Source organism: Temnothorax curvispinosus, unplaced genomic scaffold (assembly GCF_003070985.1).
Source record: "Temnothorax curvispinosus isolate PA1 unplaced genomic scaffold, ASM307098v1 QBEX01007779.1, whole genome shotgun sequence".
Classification (NCBI taxonomy): domain Eukaryota; kingdom Metazoa; phylum Arthropoda; class Insecta; order Hymenoptera; family Formicidae; genus Temnothorax; species Temnothorax curvispinosus.
In genome coordinates, this window is record NW_020217559.1 from 7,150 (window position 1) to 24,453 (window position 17,304).

Genomic DNA, 17,304 nt, shown 5'->3' on the forward strand with positions numbered 1-17,304 from the left:
ATGAATTATTACATTTGTTGCCGAACGATAGAAAATTCCTTGGTTATTTATTCAAGACAAAAGCCAGTTCTACTTCGCTCAGTCGTGCCATATGCGTACGTTTACAAACTTCCAAAGCAATCAATTACACGCTACACATCTGATATGACTAACGAATGAATGGAAGTGAATCAACGGGATTTTTAGCGAGCGCATTAATCATTCCGTTTAGTGCGTTCTTTTATTTGGCGGTAGCTGTAATTTTAGTTCCTATTTTTGCGTCCACGTGCGAAACGGTGCTATAGTATCGCCGGTGACCGTCACGGCATTCAACGTGGTAATAAAAAAAAAAACAACGCAAAAAAAAAAACAATTCCAACGTACGATCTTGAACGCGTTCACCTGTAGCGCCAGATGATTATATACCTTCGCTCGTGAGTCACGGAGATCTGGCGTTCCAACTCGTGGCTAATCGAGACATACCCGGGAACGCAATAATCTCCGGAATACATCGCAAACACTTAAGCAATTATATTTAAACGGATGATTAATCCGACAGAAATGATTGATCCGGGGCCTGAAAAAAAATTGAAATCCATCTCGAGATTCGTCTCTCCTGAAAGAGGTCCGATTAGCATTAACTGAAGTTGAAATCGGAATTTCTCACGATTGACGATCGTGCCGAGTGTCCTTCCGCATTTCGAATGTCATAAACAATCCGCCGATTAATAAAAAGAGATGCTGCGACGCTTGAAACGTCGATTCGGGTCGTGTAACGCGTGGCCGCCTGAGGGAACTGTCTAAAAATAGACACGTGTGTATCGTAGAAACGTACGCATGACGGACGGACGGCTTGAAATAACCGGAAAATAGGATAGCTGCGGATTATTTGATTGCCTCTATCTCGTCCTACCTCGAGACATATTTTTTTCTTCTTAAATAATATTAAATCGAGTCTTTAAGTTCTTACAAGAGAATTTTTATTTCAATTTCACTGAAGAATCTGTTCGTTTTTCAAAATGTCAATGTCAGATGTTACGTAATCGGTAGTAGCGCCGATAAAACGCAATACGATAGTAACTAATCGTCCTCGCAACGTGATCATTAATCTTTAATCAATGCACTTTTTTTTAAATAAGTACGTAACTACGATCGTAACAACGATAAAATGTTCGATTTTTTATCTGATAAAATTGCAACTTATCTCCCAAATGCGCGATAACATGAAGTCTTTTTTTGCGTGTTATTTATCCGCATAGAATCGGGGCCGGTAATATCAGGCGCAATAAACAGCGCGCGTATCAGAGTATATTATTGCTGTTACAGCAATCGCTCGATGACAGAAAACGAGGGATAGATATGCGACCGTGAGGAATATCGAGATACGCGAGTTCGCGAGTAAACATTCCGTGCCAGTAATTTGTATAATTATGTAACTTTTTATCTCGTTATGAAGCGACGTAAACGGAAGAGACCCGATTTCCATGAGAAATATACGGGTAACGTGTGTCTTTTTTTTCGGTGGAAAAGTCGAAAAGCCTATCGTTAGCAGATATTTAGCAATAAATTACGGCATCTCGAAGTCGTTCGTTCGAAAAAGAGAATAATTATACAGTTACAAATGTCACAGAGATATTACTGAACAAACGCGTTCCACAGGAGAATGGATTCGTGATAACGTAATTAATTCCCCTGCAGCGACGCGATACGAGTATATTTAGATTATAGCGGTTTAATATATGATAATGTATGATAAAGAGAATCGTTGCGTGTTGATTATTCATGCTGCTGGCGCCGCATATTTGGCGTTTTATTTTTTTGTAAAAGGAAATGCATTAGCGAGGCGCTGACGCAGGTAGTATTTTGAAATTGCATGTTGCAGAAGGAATGCGCATAATACGATGTGCGATACAGCCGATATATATTTCAGCATTTTTAATCCACGTGACACATACGGCTGGTATAAAATGCCCATATATTTATATAGCAACAAAAATATAAACTCACAAAGTTTTCCTCGCAATTTACCATCCATTGTTTTGTGCAATTTAATAATAATAGAGTAATCTCTCTTCCCGGAAACCCTTTCTATTAAAATACGTATTAAAAATTGTGTGATTTACTCGTAATATTTTTATAAATTCAAAAAATATTTTTTTTTTTTAATTTACTTAAAAATTACATACACGCATTTATTGTGAAATTATTGCTTTAATCTGAAACATTTACCCATAATTTTTATTCATTTGCCACGTGTAACAGGTATATTCTGCGACGTAAATGTGACGCACAAAGACAGCTATTGTCCGCGATTTTTCACGATAATTACTCTGCTGCTATTTTGCGCGCGAATATATGAATCGATAACACTCGGTAACGAAAAGTGTTGTCTTCGCATTTTTTCGGTTGCAATAATTTCCAGTCGTATATACATTTGTATCGCGGAAGTATTGTACCTCCTCCTTCCCCGAGTAGTTTTATATTTATTTAGAGCCACTTTTTCCAACATCCATTAAGCTCTAACTGACCGTTAACTTTTCACAATAGTTAAATTCTATTTTATTGATTAAAAGGTTAACGGTCGGTTAGAATTTAACAGGCGTTGGAAAAAAGGAATGTTAGGAATGCATACCTTTAGGATAACTCTATAAAAACCCTCAGAATGACTAATCTAAACGAACTAGAACTTCCCGGAAAAGCGATAAAGCCTTTTTAGGCCCTAGAAGAAAAAGACTCGAACTATAGCGAACTATAGAATTCCCAACAATTCGGTATTTAAGATCTCACAATCAGTACGCCGTACTTACGGCATAGTCAATTTTGCTAGTATTGTATTGTAAGCGAAGTGACAAAATAAATTCTTTCTGGAATAAGAATTAATCACGAAAAAGAAAGAAAAAGCTGTGAACTTTGCAACTAATACAGATACATTTATCAGCATAAGTAACTCTGAAAAGTTGCAATTTTTTTAAATTGCTATCAATGCATTTATGTCGACCGCTTTCTCATCCGAGTAACGAACAGTCTACCTATACCATATTACGGACGAATATAACTTGTTTGCACGGCTAACAACCGCGAAGAATTAACAAATGATTTATAGTTCCTGCAATTTCCACGCAACGTCCGATGAAAGTATTCGCAATTTCCGCCTGGAACTTCCGATTGCAGCCGTCACAGTTTTCCTGCGGTTCCCTCAGGTCCAGTTTCACAAGTGTCGGTTAACTTTTAACCTTAGATTAACTTACTCTTCGTCTCTTTCTAAGAGGGACGTTAGAAAGAGACGAAAAGTGAGTTAATCTAAGGTTAAAAGTTAACCGACACTTGTGAAACTGGGCCTCAGTCGCTTCCCTCAGCTTATCTCACCTTGACTGTTTTATTCGAGTTGCTTTATTGCCTCGCTTTATTAGCTCGTTTTATTATTGCATTATCAATATGTGGATTTTCAGATTATCTTAGTATTTAATACCTATGTATTTCTCGTGTATTTCAAGGCAAGGAGAAACTAGATAGGAAATTTATTGGGTTCTACCTGGAAAATATTTCAAAATAAAATAAGGCTCGCTCTCCTTCTTGCTTTTCTTTCTCACGTAAGGTAACGCCCCGGTGCAGTCTTTTCAAGCACTTTCCCCCGATCACGTAGACGACTTAACGAGAAAATACTCGAAGAGTCGAGAGAGATGGATAACGGAGAAATGTCTGAACGTAATTATCTGCTATTTGGAATATCGGAGTATCGCAGTACTTATCAGCGATCTCGAGGAGTCGGATAAACAAATGAAAAAGATTGCACACTTAGGTATATCTGTGAATTCGGATAACGGATGAGTACTTACTGATCCAGATCAACAGAATTAAAATAAGACTTAATAAGAGATAAGATACGTCTTTTCTTGCACCGAGTGGCGCGAAGAAATATTGTCTTTTGAGATAACTTGCCAACCTCGTAATTTTGTCTGGCCGAAAATACGATGTTTACCTCGCGATTAGTTTTTGCAATCTCGTGTTTGAAGGTGTATAAAGGGGAAAAACACTGGAAACGGCAAGTTTCGTTTGTCGATTTAATCGAATTAACATTAATTGCTCGTGAAATTGATACTTTTGTTTACGTTGGAAAATTGTTTTGCGTGCTACTTGTGAAGAGATCGCGCCAAGCAAACATTGCTAATTATATTCGCGACACGTGAGAACCTGCCACACGTTTTCACGAATTTATGCATCATTGCGTCGAAAGAAAAGAGAGATCTTATCCAGCGAGATTTAAATGAGTGTTATCTGATGTGGACGCTTTTTAAATGACGCGCAGTTGAACTTTTCACGGTGAAAATTATCAGCTTTTAATTGATTCGTTAATTTCTGTTAGATATCTCGGGATTTTAAATTGAAATTTTGTCGTAAATTAAACAAGACGATTGTGTTTCTTCCCAAATTTTTAAAATTTAAGAATTTTAAATGTATTGACGCAACTTCGACGTTGATTTTTGGTTTGTGAAAAATCGTTCATTTTTCAGTCTCTTCGAACTTGAAAAAACGATATTTTTAAAAGAAACCCGATCAACTGAGTCGAGGAAAAAATTCATGACCCGGCATTCCGCATATCTATTCAGAGAAGCGCATTCGCGACGATTGTATAACTGCGAAGACGCTTATCGCTTACTGCTAATGCTACTTAATAACTAGAGCGTGTTCATAGTTCGTTATCAATGTAACAATTCGTTGTCAAGGCTGTAACGCTAATTAATTAAAGGACGCAAGAAAAACGTGTCGGTTTTCGCAAACACGAATTACTCCACTGCACCGTGAAGTATCGAGAGTCAAGTGTAAATTAATTAATTAAACCGCAACAACTGGACGAGACGAAGGAGAGGGTTCTGTGTGCTTACTGGTGCTGTTGCCGCACTTGAAATAGTCCTTGTTCCACGGCTGCTCGTAGTCGCGGTACTGCGGATTCCGCGAGTACCCGTAGGTGAGCACCTCCGGTATGTAAATCAGGTCCATGATCCCCTCGTGGCGATCCCCCGCGTTGGTCGACGTTCAAATCGGGACTGTATATCGTCGGCTCTCGAATTAGCGCCTCCCGCGCCGAAGCGTGCGTCTTTTTCTTTCACGGACGGCTCTTCCAAGCTGCTCCGCGAAGCCGCTCTCGTGTCGGAGTATCGCTTGATAAAGACGTGGGTCAGGCGTGTGCGGTTACGTCCGGTAATACGTAAAAACGCAGTTTCTTCTTCCGCGGGGAAAGAAAGTTGGGGGAAAAAAAAATAGAAACGTTCCGGGATCCGACCCTCGTCTCCTTCGTGGCTTTTGGTGGCTTTCTCGCTTTGGACTAAACGAAGCGTGGACGCTAACGCGCGTAATGTTTATCTGTTGGGGGCCTTACCCCACTCCGCCTCACCGGTTCTCCCGTCCGTCCTCTCCCTCTTCCCGCTTCTTCCGTCCCGGCACTCCGACACATCTTCCTCTATCTCCCCACCCCCCCCCTTCCCTCACCCCTTCTGTCCTTCAGAACGCGTACGTTAGCGTTTACGTTCCTCGGTGTGCCCCACCTTCCACTCCGCCAATCACCTTCGCCCGCTTCGCATAGAATTGTGCGACGCGCAAAAGGTAACGACGCGACGCGCGCGTCGAGGAGAGCGGCATGCGTGCATGCGTGCGTGCGTGCGTGCGTGCACGTGTACGCGCACGCGTGCGCGCGTACGTGCGTACCGGCGCGTGCGCCTTGGCGCCGGAAATAACGCCTCGCCCTTGTTTTCTGCGTTTTACTTTTGAAAGAAAAAAAACGCTTTTTTTTTGGCAACGGGATCAAGTCGATAAGATAATGTTTTTGACTTGCTGCTATAATTATCATGATGTTTTCAAAGGCACCGATGAAGATAGAAAATATTATCGTTATCTTTTTTTACTTTTTTTTATCATTATTATTGTCACATATAATATTAACGTATTAACGTAATGTAATAATAATACACGATATATTTATATATTAATATTATTATTTAAATTATAATTATTAAACAATTAACAAGTGTATTATTGTTATACAACAAAGTTCTTTCGTCCAAATTAATGGAAATAGTTTCTTCTGAAGATTCAGTTATTCCTCATTTTCTTTATCTGGAAGGATAATCCTCAGTGCGTTTTTCCATTTGACGTTCCGCTATACGTCTGTTTTCAACAAAATATAAATATAAATGAGATACAACGTAGAAAAGATAAAGTAGTGAACTTGCAATTTTATTAATGAGTTTTTAAACATTTAAACATTTTTCAACGCGAAGAAAAAAAGAATATTCATCATCGTTGCTGACTTTGTATTACGTCTTTCTGTGACTGATTCACATGGACATGAGTTACAATCGCAAATAATCATAGCGTCACAGGACGTTGTTCTTTTTAATGTTTCGTCAAATCTCTTCGCCGCGTGTAAAAACAGTTAAGATACGTAGATATGCAGATAGTGCGACGTGCGACAGATTGTATTGTACTTGTACATTGTCTCAAAGTCTCAATAATGATCAAGCTTTATGATTAACATATCTTGTCGCCAATCGAGTCTTACTCTCGGTCTCGTGATGTTTTTCACCGACATTTACGATCGAAGATCACGGTCAGATTAGCGAAACGGTAATAGTAGAAAACTGGCATGACGTACTATTTCTGCCTTTGTTTCTTGTGATTCCTTCGCTTCCAGCTTACCGTATCTATTTCTTCCGTGTTACGTTTCACATTACCTTCCCCCTCTTCTGGCCTAATTTTTCTCGCGTTCTTATTTAACATCCTTTTGCTGTATAATCTCTCTTGCTGCTTTCTCCTCATGCTTTAGAACTTTCTTCAATACTTTTGTTAATAAAAATATATTGAAATTTTAATTTCTGTCTCCATTTTTATTGTATAGTATAGTGTATAAAAGTTTATCAATTTATTTTGATACGCTATAGCTAGGTGTATGCAGATGTCCAGGAGCCACTAAAATATTTTATCTTGCACATATTTTTTTCCACTTCAATATCTCCGTCCTTGATCTCTGATATGGATCGTTAATTAATAATTAATAGTAATAAAATAAACATCAGTGATGAATAATACATAGAACATTTTTCAAATTTATTTGAACTCGGAAACGATGTTCTCTGTGGCTTTCCCTCAAATTTGCGTTAATGATATAATTTTTTTATTGCACTATGCGAGAATGGAATTTTTAAGGCTATTAGTAAATTAGCTGAATTAGTTAAATTCACCGCATTATAAAATATCAGTTTCGCGACATTGGTATATTAGCAACACGAGCAGAACAAATTTCAGAATATTTGGCATAAAATATTTTACTTGAAAATTTCTCATTTTTCATACATGCTACAAAATTCTGATTTAATTTATGCTTTTCGGGTTATTTAAATCTTTATTTATTTGCAAGCTGGGAGCTGTGAGGACAGAACTGCGAATTGCGAAGTAGAAGATAGGAAATCCGAAAGATTTAGAGTTAAAAAATCGAGTGCCCATAAGATTATCTTAAGAATCGCGAAAACAAAAGGAAAGGGGGATTTACCTTTGGAAATCTTATCCTTTATTTATTGATACTTAAGGAGAATGCGCCGTTAACGGATGACAGTATTGGCCGATAACGATATCCGGCGATTAAATTCGCAATTGATTAGATTTGCAATCGCTTTCGACGTTTTTCTAATGCAACGTGCGATAGGGGCTGTATCTTTTATCGCGGACGAATTATGTAGAGCAAATCAAAATATTATGTAACAATGAGCGAACGTCTTTGCAGGAGAGCCTAGGGGGAAATTCACGAACGGCGATGTTGGGAACGGTGTCACCGGCCAATATCCACGTGGAGGAGACCTTGGCGACCCTTCGGTATGCGTGCCAGGCTCGGGCTATAGTCAATCGAATCCGCATCAACGAAGACCCGCACGACCGGCTGATTCGGTAAAACATCTTCCGAGATCTAACTTTTAATTAAATAAAGGCTCTCTATATTCTCGTTTATTAGCGAATTATATAGTAAAAAATTGGCATGAATATGTCGAAGGCAAATTATAATAAAAAAGCTGAAATCTCATTATCCTAACAGATTTTAATAAAAATGTAATTTAATAACTTATCTCCATAGCGAATTAAAGGCCGAAGTACTACGTCTACGCGGAGTGCGCAAGGGATACGAGAAGCAGTTTGGAGTTGTGCCTTATCAGTTGCTCGATCGCATCAAGTCTTATGCATGGAGTCCATCCCACCAGTTCGATAAGGAAGTTGTGCAAAAGCAAAAGGAAATTGACAAACTGAAAAATCAGTTGAAAAAAACGGAAGAGCAGTTGGCTGTTACTCAGATGTAAGTGAGATAATTTGGTCCCGTATACGTACGATAAAAAATTAAGCGAGACGATAATATTTAAATTTTGTATATAATCATGTTATATCTTTAATTAATTTTTGTCATCGATTATTATCTTTCTCATTCATCCTTGGAAAGAACAATTTCAAGGCAAGAACAATTATCAGCAGTGATAATTTTGTAAATTTTGGAACTGAAGATATTGCAATCATGAGATATGATTTTTTAATGTGATGTGTTTTATTCTTAGCCGTTACACTAGCCTTGCTATGTTTAAGGGCTGGAGAAGCTATAAATTTAATCTTATAATTTTATAATTTAATCTTTTAGTAAAACTTATCAAAGGATTAACACTTGTCCTCGCAAGTGAAGCTAGCTGTTATCGCAAGTGCGTACGCGGTGTCATTAAGAGTTTCGCAAATCTGACCAGCGACTTTTTCGATTTACATTGAATCGGTAAGACTTAATCGTTAGCTACATGTAATTACAGGAGTCCGCACGAAAAGTTCCAAAGAGCCGAAGAGAGGAAAAGTTCGGAGCTCAAATATTTGCGCCGTTGCGGAATCGCCATCGAGATTGATTTCCAGGAGCGAGATAAGCAGCCTTGTCTCGTAAATCTTGCGGCCGATCCTCTGTTATCCGGTACACTTTTGTATCTTATACCTCCAGGTTTGGTTCGTATCGGGAAGAATAGCGGATCCGAAACCGATAATCTGGATATCATGTTGGACGGACCTCTTGTTAGGGCACTGCACTGGTTAGTCGTGGATTGTGTGTGCGTTTGTCTTTGATGTTTAGGCCGTTTAGGGCAAAGTATAGAGGATGAGGGGAAAAAAGAGAATGGATCGGTGTGAGAGGAGAGATATTCTTCTAAAATACTGAAGCTGTTTTCTCTTCTGTCAAATATATATTTTGAATGTGCTATGAATGTTTCCTGTCTTGTACTAACAGCTTCAAAAATTCCCCGGAATCGCTATATATTTCTGAGAAATATAGAACGTTGTAAATAATTTAGGTTCCTACAAACCAATATTTTTGAGCGATGCTGCCAGCGATTGTAAAGCTGTTAGTCGCCTTTCTGAAAAATATTTGAAGGTCTTTTCGGTACTGTATCTGCAATCTCAATAATGTCAGCGGCATCATAAAGGTGCTGTCCTTTCACAGGAAGGTCAGTCATAAACCCGACTTTTTTATCGTTTTACTTCCTCACTTCTGGTAATGTGATTAATATCTTTGTTAGCGATTTTTGCCAACAAAATACAAAATTTAATGTTTATACATTTTTTGGACTATAAATATTTTCAACTCGACGTGCGTTAAATATCATGCACGTTAAAAAAAAATAAACATCTCTTATTACTTTATTAGAGCTTATGAAATAAGACTTTTTCTCGTTTCCCGCAATTTCTGTAAATTATAGCAGCAATTCCGGAACTTTTTGAAGTTAACGATTTCCACTTATCAACACGCCTTGCATCATTTGTTTTTTATAACGAGCCGACTAATTATTTCTAATCTTAATGCATGTTTTTATTGTTACACAGCAAATCAGTAAATTGCAATTATTGATCTATATAACTTATTTTATCAATTAGATGGATTCTGGCAGGCGTGAAATGGATTCAATGTTTCTTATAATTTTATAAGTTGTTCTATTTATTGTTGCTTTTTATAAACCTTGTCGATTTCCTGCATAATATTCACATTCTATTTATACTTAAACTTTATCCTATTCATGCCTCATTATACAGGTCTTCATTAAGGATTCATGAAGTCACTGAATAAATTGGAATTTGAACAAGTCTGGGACTTACGACGCAATATTTAAATTCTACTTGTTGTTGCTAATTAACATAAATTTGCAGCTTGTCTGCAAAATATATGCATTTACGTATGTGCTACTTGATAAAAACTAAGTACTCACTGAGGTGCTTGTTTTAACTTTCTACTGAATACTTGAATTCTATATATCACTTCTATATAAATTAAAATAAACGACTAACGTTTTGAATCTTTCTCTCTTATATAAATATTGTATACAATCGTTTGCTATAAACTTTTTTCTTTTTTCTTAGCTCTATTGAAAACAACGAGGGAAAATTAAGCTTGACGCCCGAGATGGGTGGAGACACATATGTTAACGGACAGGTAAATGATAACGGATTAATTGCTAATATGTAATATATAAGAGATTGAAACACTAGATAAAAATATTTCTACTTATTCGTAGATGGTAACTGGGAAAGTTATGCTCAGACACGGCGATCGCTTAGTCATCGGCGGTAATCACTATTTTAAAGTCCTAAATCCGTACGACGAATCCTGCAATGTCAAGCTTTCCACACAAGCGATAGATTTTGAATTTGCGCATCAGGAAATTCTTCGAATACAGGAAGAAAAGTATGTATGGTTAATTAGAACAAATGTAGTTAGAGAAAGACTCCTCGATATAAACTCTCAAGAAGACTAATCTTTGTAGAACCAGAATGCAGTTATTTGTACAAAAATATTGATATTATCGCTAGTGATAATGATAGCAAATTCATGTCATTGAGAAGAATCTAATCGTAATATTTTACGTTTTGCACTACTATCTCTACTATCATTAGTGATATAAATAATTTCGATGACCGTTATCAAGATGATTATTAGCATAAATACTTACAAGTTTAACATAACTGCGTTCTGGCATGCAAATTTTTTTTGATAAGTATTATCGGCACTTATCACAAGTTTATCCATAGATTAAGAGCAGAACTGGAGGAATCGAAACAGAAAGCGATAAAGGAACTCGAAAATGCCAAGCGCGAGGTAGAATTGCAACTTGGTTCGCAAAAATCGAAATACGAGCAGAAGATCAAATTTCTTGATACCACTCTGAAAGAACAACAGCACACCCTCGAACAAATTGATCACAGAAAAAAGGAACTGGAATTGGAAAGGGAGTTGCTCAGCAAGGAGGTGGAAATCAATAATAAGATTAAGAAAATGCAGCTGGAGCAAAGTCACGCGAGACTAACGCCGTACAAATCAAACTTCCTGCAAGAACTCGAGAGTATTTTGAACGAGAAAGCTGCGGACATTGAGAACGCGTTAAAGACGAAACTTAATGGGGAAACGATAACCGCCGGTGGTATCAGTCTACACGAAATGCAAATACTCGTTAAGGAAGCGACTCAGCGATGTAAAGAAGCTGGATTTGATTTTGTAAGTTATTTTGTAACAATTATATGAATTATTACACAGAGTGTCGTACAGCCGATAATTTTTTGTACAAAAAATGAATAAGAAACAAAATATTTTTCAATTGCTTGTGTAGTCAAAAATGATTTTGAATATTGTAGCGCATATAAGTGAATTCTATTTACATACATGTCATGTGTATTAGATTTTGTTTTTGCGACTACGATACGGTGATGATACGAGGTACTGATATCGTTGTTAGTTGAACTATTTCGAAACGTAAGATACAGCAATCGCGAATACTGATATGTTTTTTACAGCATTAAAAGCTCATGGCGAAAACACTTCAACCGCAGCAAATCGTTATAAAAAAAGTTGTATCTGATTTGACGTACAATTTTAATATCATAAGCAAATAGACGCATTCATGTTATTTTTATATAAAAACCATTTTTTAAAATCTGTAACATTATAATTTTTCTTTTTTTTTTGAACGAGAAATTATCTTACTGGCTGCAACATTATTCATTGTATATCTACTGATTTTGTGCACAATTTCTTTAAATTTTTCTCCGAATTTTAGGAATTTGACCAACAACAAACAGTAGTGGAAAATAATTTGCAGCCAGTGATTCGTGTTCGTGATAAAACGATTGCGATGGAAACACTGTTGCCAGCGACAGACTTTCTGAATTGGATTTATCGTTTGAGAAACTGTGACGATATACAAGACTCGATGAAGGAACTATGGCATTCCAGCTACAAGTGGGAGTCTTACGAGACGGAAGTATTTGAGGATTCTTTAAACAACAGTAGGATCTCGATAAATATGACTCCTGTGAAGAAACAACTGAACAAAAGTATCCACCTGGACAAGTTGATGTTGGAAACGACGCTGAACGATACATCCATGATGCCTGATCAACAAGATGTAAATGCGTGTCTCACTCAAATCGAAGTCGCCGCGAAAACGTTGAACAAGCTGTGCCGTCGGTATCAGAACGACACTAAACCAATCGTCGAATCGTTAGCTAAGATGCAAGATATTATAGAGTGTTTAAAAAATATCTTCCAGAGTAAAGATCCGAGTGAGTGCGAGGATGTGAGTGCAAGTTCGATAAATAGTAATAACGATACTGTTATCGACATGTTGAACGATGTAAAGAACCTTTCACGGTTCCATAGTAAGGAAACAAACGAATGCAAAGAAAAAGATACTGTATCTGTAGATAGCATCAATAATGACATAGATAAGTTAGCAACAAAGGATAATGCTGAAAATTGCATCAATAATGACATAATAGATAAGTTAGCAACAAAGGATAATGCTGAAAATTGCTCAAGTCACATATCGCCAAAGAAATCTAGCATGCGGAATAACATGCTAGATACGAAAGATGGAAATGTTCAAAAGAACGTAAGGTTTACTAATAAAACCGAAAATTAAGACTTGATAAAGTAAGAACGATAGTTGTTTAAAATATTAATTATTTTTTTACAGACTTTCACTATTGCCGTTTTAAAAATCTGAGAAACGTATATATTATTATATTAATAATACATATTGCATTACAGATTTAGATTTGTGCAACGCTTCATTAAATTTTATATTTTAACACATTTTATAAATCATTTATTGGAACCGTGCTTTTATGAATTTTCATTATTATTTTGATTATTATTGGTTTATAAGACTTTAATTTAGCTTGTATTAAAACAAGACTTTATTTTACGTAACCGAACTAAAAGACACTTAGTAGCGAACTACTAAAGTATAATAAAGAATGTACACACAAGATTTTATTTTAAACGTATGTTAGGTGTAAGTATAATTTGTAAATTACAAACTCTACTTTTCTCGTAATTTCTAAGAAAGTAGTATCTGTAACTTAAGAATATTATATTGCAAATTGTATAATATGCATGTGAACTTAAAAGTAATCTAACGATAGACTTTTTAGATTAATGATAGATTATAATATTATAACTTATATGTCAATGATTAAAAAATAAGTTTTTAATACTTATTTATACTTATTTAATACTTATATTTAAATTTAAGACTTGTTTTAATTAAAACCTATAATTTACTTTTTCTACAGAAATAAATTAAAATTCATGAGCTTGTAAGACTGTATATATAAAAAGGATTGCGAATATTTTGTATAGCTAAGTATTCATATTTATGTGCCATAAGACAAGTGACAATAAATCTTTATAAATCAAACAATCAAAAGTGACATACAGTATCAAGTTTTGTTATAATATGCACTCAGTAAAAAGTGGAATTGATAACATTAATAGGTGTATTTATTAAAAAGTTAATGATGTATCAATCAAAGTAATCTTCAATATCGATATTAGGATTCAACAAATCTTCGCCATACATACTTAAATCCAACTGATTAAGTATCAAATTTTCACACATCTCTTCCAGGTCTGTTTCCCCAATGAGCACTGCACCCTGCATTTTGCCGTCCTGTAGAATGATTTTAATATACTCCTGATCCTTGGTAATTCGCAAAAGTATTTCGTAATTCTTCCCCAACGTCTGCCCGTTATACAATCCGAGTAAAACAACTTTGTAGGAAAAAAATTTGGTCACGTGAGTGAAAAGTTCGAAGCAAAAGTCTTGCAAGAATTCTTCGCATCTTAAATTCGAGCCCATCGACTTGGCGGCGTAACGACCCATCTGATGAGCCTGCGTCCATAGTCTCATTTGAAACCAATGTTTCGCTTTCGGCCAGCCGACAGTACACACGTCTCCAGCGGCGTAGATGTCCTTCTTCGAAGTTTCCAACTTCCAATCAACCAACAATCCAGCATCCTCCCCTCTTTCGAGATCTTCCAATCCACTAATGTCGGAATTTGGAACGACACCTGTTGCTGAGATAATAAGATCGCACCCAATAATCTTACCGTTCGTTAGTTGCGCGTAAACTGGCCACTCTTCTGTAGAATCAAACTGTTCTCGCTCGTCGGAAGTGAGTAACTTTGATATCTCGCACTCATATTCAACCTGAACGTTTGTAGGCGTAAAACGTGTACCGCCCATATCCAAATTATTGTGCCAATCCGGGCCAAGAGCGGCCCCGTTTTTAACTGGCACGCTATCCGACACAACATACCTCATTCTTTTGGTCGGCGAATCTTTATTAAGGTTTTCCGATATGTCGGATTTAGAAGAAATCTTATCTAAAAAGAATTCTGCGGCTCCAGGATCGACAAAAGTTGCGGAAATGTGCTTGTCTTTGATTACCCAGATCATTTCGACGCCTTTAACTTCGTGCACTATCTCGGTAGCGATTCCGCCATTGCCAACGATTATGACCCTCCTGGCGTCTCTAAGTTTCTGAGAAAATTGTAATACGGATTCCGTGTCACGAATGCCTATAACGAAATCATTGTTTTCGGCGATCAGTTTGGGTTTCGCGCCGGTACAAAGGCACAACATTTTGAAGCTTATGACTTTTCCACCGCCGACTTCTACCAGCTTCTTAGCCGTGTCAATTTTAACTACGGTATCATGAATAACTCGTAACATTTTGTGCTTCTCGCTCAAGACTGTCGCGCTTTTTTCTTCTACATCAAAACGCATTAATGTTCTGCCTAGTGGAACTACATTTGTCACAGCTTTTATCAGGGGACTAGCGGTAATCAAACATATGCTTTCCTCCGGAGCGAGGAAGCTCAATCCCTCCGCGCAAGATACTCCAGCTATACCGCCTCCTATTATAACAAACGTTGACTCCATCTTTTCCATATTTTCCTTGGATTCATCCATATTTAATGAAGGACTACATAAGCGTCGTAATATGATGATATAGATAAACTAAAGATTAATTATTTGACGGTTTCCACTCTGAATAATCGTACTGCCTTAAAGGAACGTCGTATGTGATGGTCCCGTAATCTTTGGCCCTGATTAACGCAACTAGAAGCTGTTTGTGCCTTCTTTGGCAGATATTTGTCTTCCTACAAATAAATAAGAAGTCCATAAAGATGTATCAAAAGACATAAGGGCTAATGTAACAAAAACACGTAAAGTAATATTGATAATGAAACTTAGATGCTTACGAGTAACTCAGGACGTCTCCGTTATACTCGTTGATGAACTGCTGAAGCAGCTTGACGTTTCTATGATCGAGTACAAGATACTCGTCCCTACATATAGGACACGGATTTCCAGTGGAGATCTGGCCTTTTCTCTAATTGAATATACTAAGCATTATTAAAAGGCATTATATTAATTGTATTGTAACAGGATAAAAAGCTGCGAATACGTACTATACAAGTTTTTCGAGTTCTTCTAGTTGGAAACATTCCTTTGTGATTTCTTCTGTATGGTTTCCATACCGGCTCATCTCCGTAAGTCTGCTTGTAAGCTGCAGGATTTCGCAATAGTTGTAGTCACGTGATAATTGCGTCGCGTAAATTAGTAAGACTGTCAGAGCAAAACACGCTTGCCTGACAATCTGGACACTTGAAACTCTTATCAACAATTTCTTACCGTCGCTATTCATATACCGAATGCTGGTCTCTACGGATATAACTGGTCTACGTGCAATCTTGGGAGTCTCCGCGGATGAACTCTCAGTTACATCACCCTCGGTTGCATTTCCTTCGTCGGAACAACGCGTAAGCGAAAACGTGATGGCTCTCGCCGAATCAAGCTGCAAGCAAATTTACATCTATAAAAGCGACTTTGATCAAACTTCGATCAACTTAATCGGCGACTAACTTATTAAGCAATACCCGTGATATTTTATTAACGTGGGCAGAACAATTAATATTTCGTCGTTAAATACATATGCAGAAAAAGATTAGATTAGGGACAGCAAATTGCGTAATTAGAAATCTTGCAGCAATTTCAATTAATCACTGATTTCGGTGATTTCCAACAAAATTTCCAACTATAATACAATCTGTTGCTCCTGATTTAATCACCTTGTTGAACAATAAAGAATTAATAATTCTATGATAACAAAATAGAGTGTAGGTGGGTATTACTAGGTTAATCACCGATTAATTGGAGTCCGGCCGGTCATCCTAAAAGGTTATTGGTTTATGCGCTGTTTATTGCTCCAAAAACTCACTTTATGTGTTAAACTCGCTCGCGCCAACGCTCCTACTCGGTGTAACGTGTTTAGAATCGACATGCTCGGCCAGACAACTGCGAAAATAAAGTGTCTATTTAATTATTACGTATAAACATTCACGCACAGTACTCCAGAGTGATTGATGACGCACGTGTCAGAGACAATCTCGAATTTCTACGCAAATCCCGCAGAACAAGTAATACGAATTAAATATATTAAGCGTATTATTAAAATGACTTCATGGAAATGTAATTAATGCAAAAGAAAAAGAGGTTGCATGATTTATCGTTGAAAATTTACAATTGCACCTGATTGTGTTGTAAAGTCTGTTCCTTGTTGCTGCACTATGTTACACTTTCTGCGATGAAAACGAAACAGATGATCAGATGTTGGAGAAAGAAAGAGAGAGAAGCTGAAGGATGTAAAAAGTTCAACCACAAAAAAAAACCTGTCGTATTTATACAATTACAATATACAGGATATTTCTAAAAAAAATGCCCACTAATTATATAACGCTGTTTCTTATCAAAAATTGGTGTACTTTCAGAAAGTTAGCAAATATAAAGACCCGAACAGACCCGAAAGCCAATCGAAGGCTACCGCGACCGCCAATGAGCTTGCTCCATTTTCGCTTCATGCGCGCGAGCCATAATGCCATAAGCATGGATTTTTGCTACCGCGATAGCCAATGAGCTTGCTGGCTTG

General features: G+C 37.0%; 4 protein-coding genes across 4 annotated transcripts in view; 1 reads left to right on the plus strand and 3 right to left on the minus strand.

Moving 5' to 3' along the window:
• LOC112457429 overlaps positions 1 to 5,320 on the minus strand; it is a 6,891-nt gene extending 1,571 nt beyond the window's left edge. The window contains exon 1 of the mRNA XM_025020466.1: positions 4,863 to 5,320. Coding sequence (XP_024876234.1) covers positions 4,863 to 4,977 — 115 coding nt within the window. The 5' untranslated portion in view covers positions 4,978 to 5,320. The remainder of the gene's footprint in view (positions 1 to 4,862) is intronic.
• Positions 1 to 13,506, plus strand: part of LOC112457426 (kinesin-like protein KIF14) — a 17,872-nt gene extending 4,366 nt beyond the window's left edge. Inside the window, exons 6-12 of the mRNA XM_025020464.1 lie at positions 7,754 to 7,914; positions 8,099 to 8,314; positions 8,808 to 9,074; positions 10,393 to 10,465; positions 10,548 to 10,717; positions 11,062 to 11,524; positions 12,084 to 13,506. Coding sequence (XP_024876232.1) covers positions 7,754 to 7,914; positions 8,099 to 8,314; positions 8,808 to 9,074; positions 10,393 to 10,465; positions 10,548 to 10,717; positions 11,062 to 11,524; positions 12,084 to 12,947 — 2,214 coding nt within the window. The 3' untranslated portion in view covers positions 12,948 to 13,506. The remainder of the gene's footprint in view (positions 1 to 7,753; positions 7,915 to 8,098; positions 8,315 to 8,807; positions 9,075 to 10,392; positions 10,466 to 10,547; positions 10,718 to 11,061; positions 11,525 to 12,083) is intronic.
• A 285-nt stretch (positions 13,507 to 13,791) lies between these two features.
• LOC112457438 (pyridine nucleotide-disulfide oxidoreductase domain-containing protein 1) lies at positions 13,792 to 15,298 on the minus strand. Its single transcript, XM_025020489.1, has one exon. It carries the CDS (start codon positions 15,282 to 15,284, stop codon positions 13,833 to 13,835), a length of 1,452 nt encoding a protein of 483 aa, XP_024876257.1. The 5' UTR covers positions 15,285 to 15,298; the 3' UTR covers positions 13,792 to 13,832.
• LOC112457439 (28S ribosomal protein S18b, mitochondrial) lies at positions 15,256 to 16,978 on the minus strand. The gene is made up of 6 exons (XM_025020491.1): positions 16,908 to 16,978; positions 16,597 to 16,673; positions 16,011 to 16,173; positions 15,788 to 15,885; positions 15,578 to 15,708; positions 15,256 to 15,475 (listed from the first exon to the last, which is right to left on the minus strand). The coding sequence occupies exons 2-6, from the start codon at positions 16,657 to 16,659 to the stop codon at positions 15,340 to 15,342; spliced, it is 591 nt and encodes a 196-aa protein (XP_024876259.1). The 5' UTR covers positions 16,660 to 16,673; positions 16,908 to 16,978; the 3' UTR covers positions 15,256 to 15,339.
• Between the last annotated feature and the right edge of the window lie 326 nt (positions 16,979 to 17,304).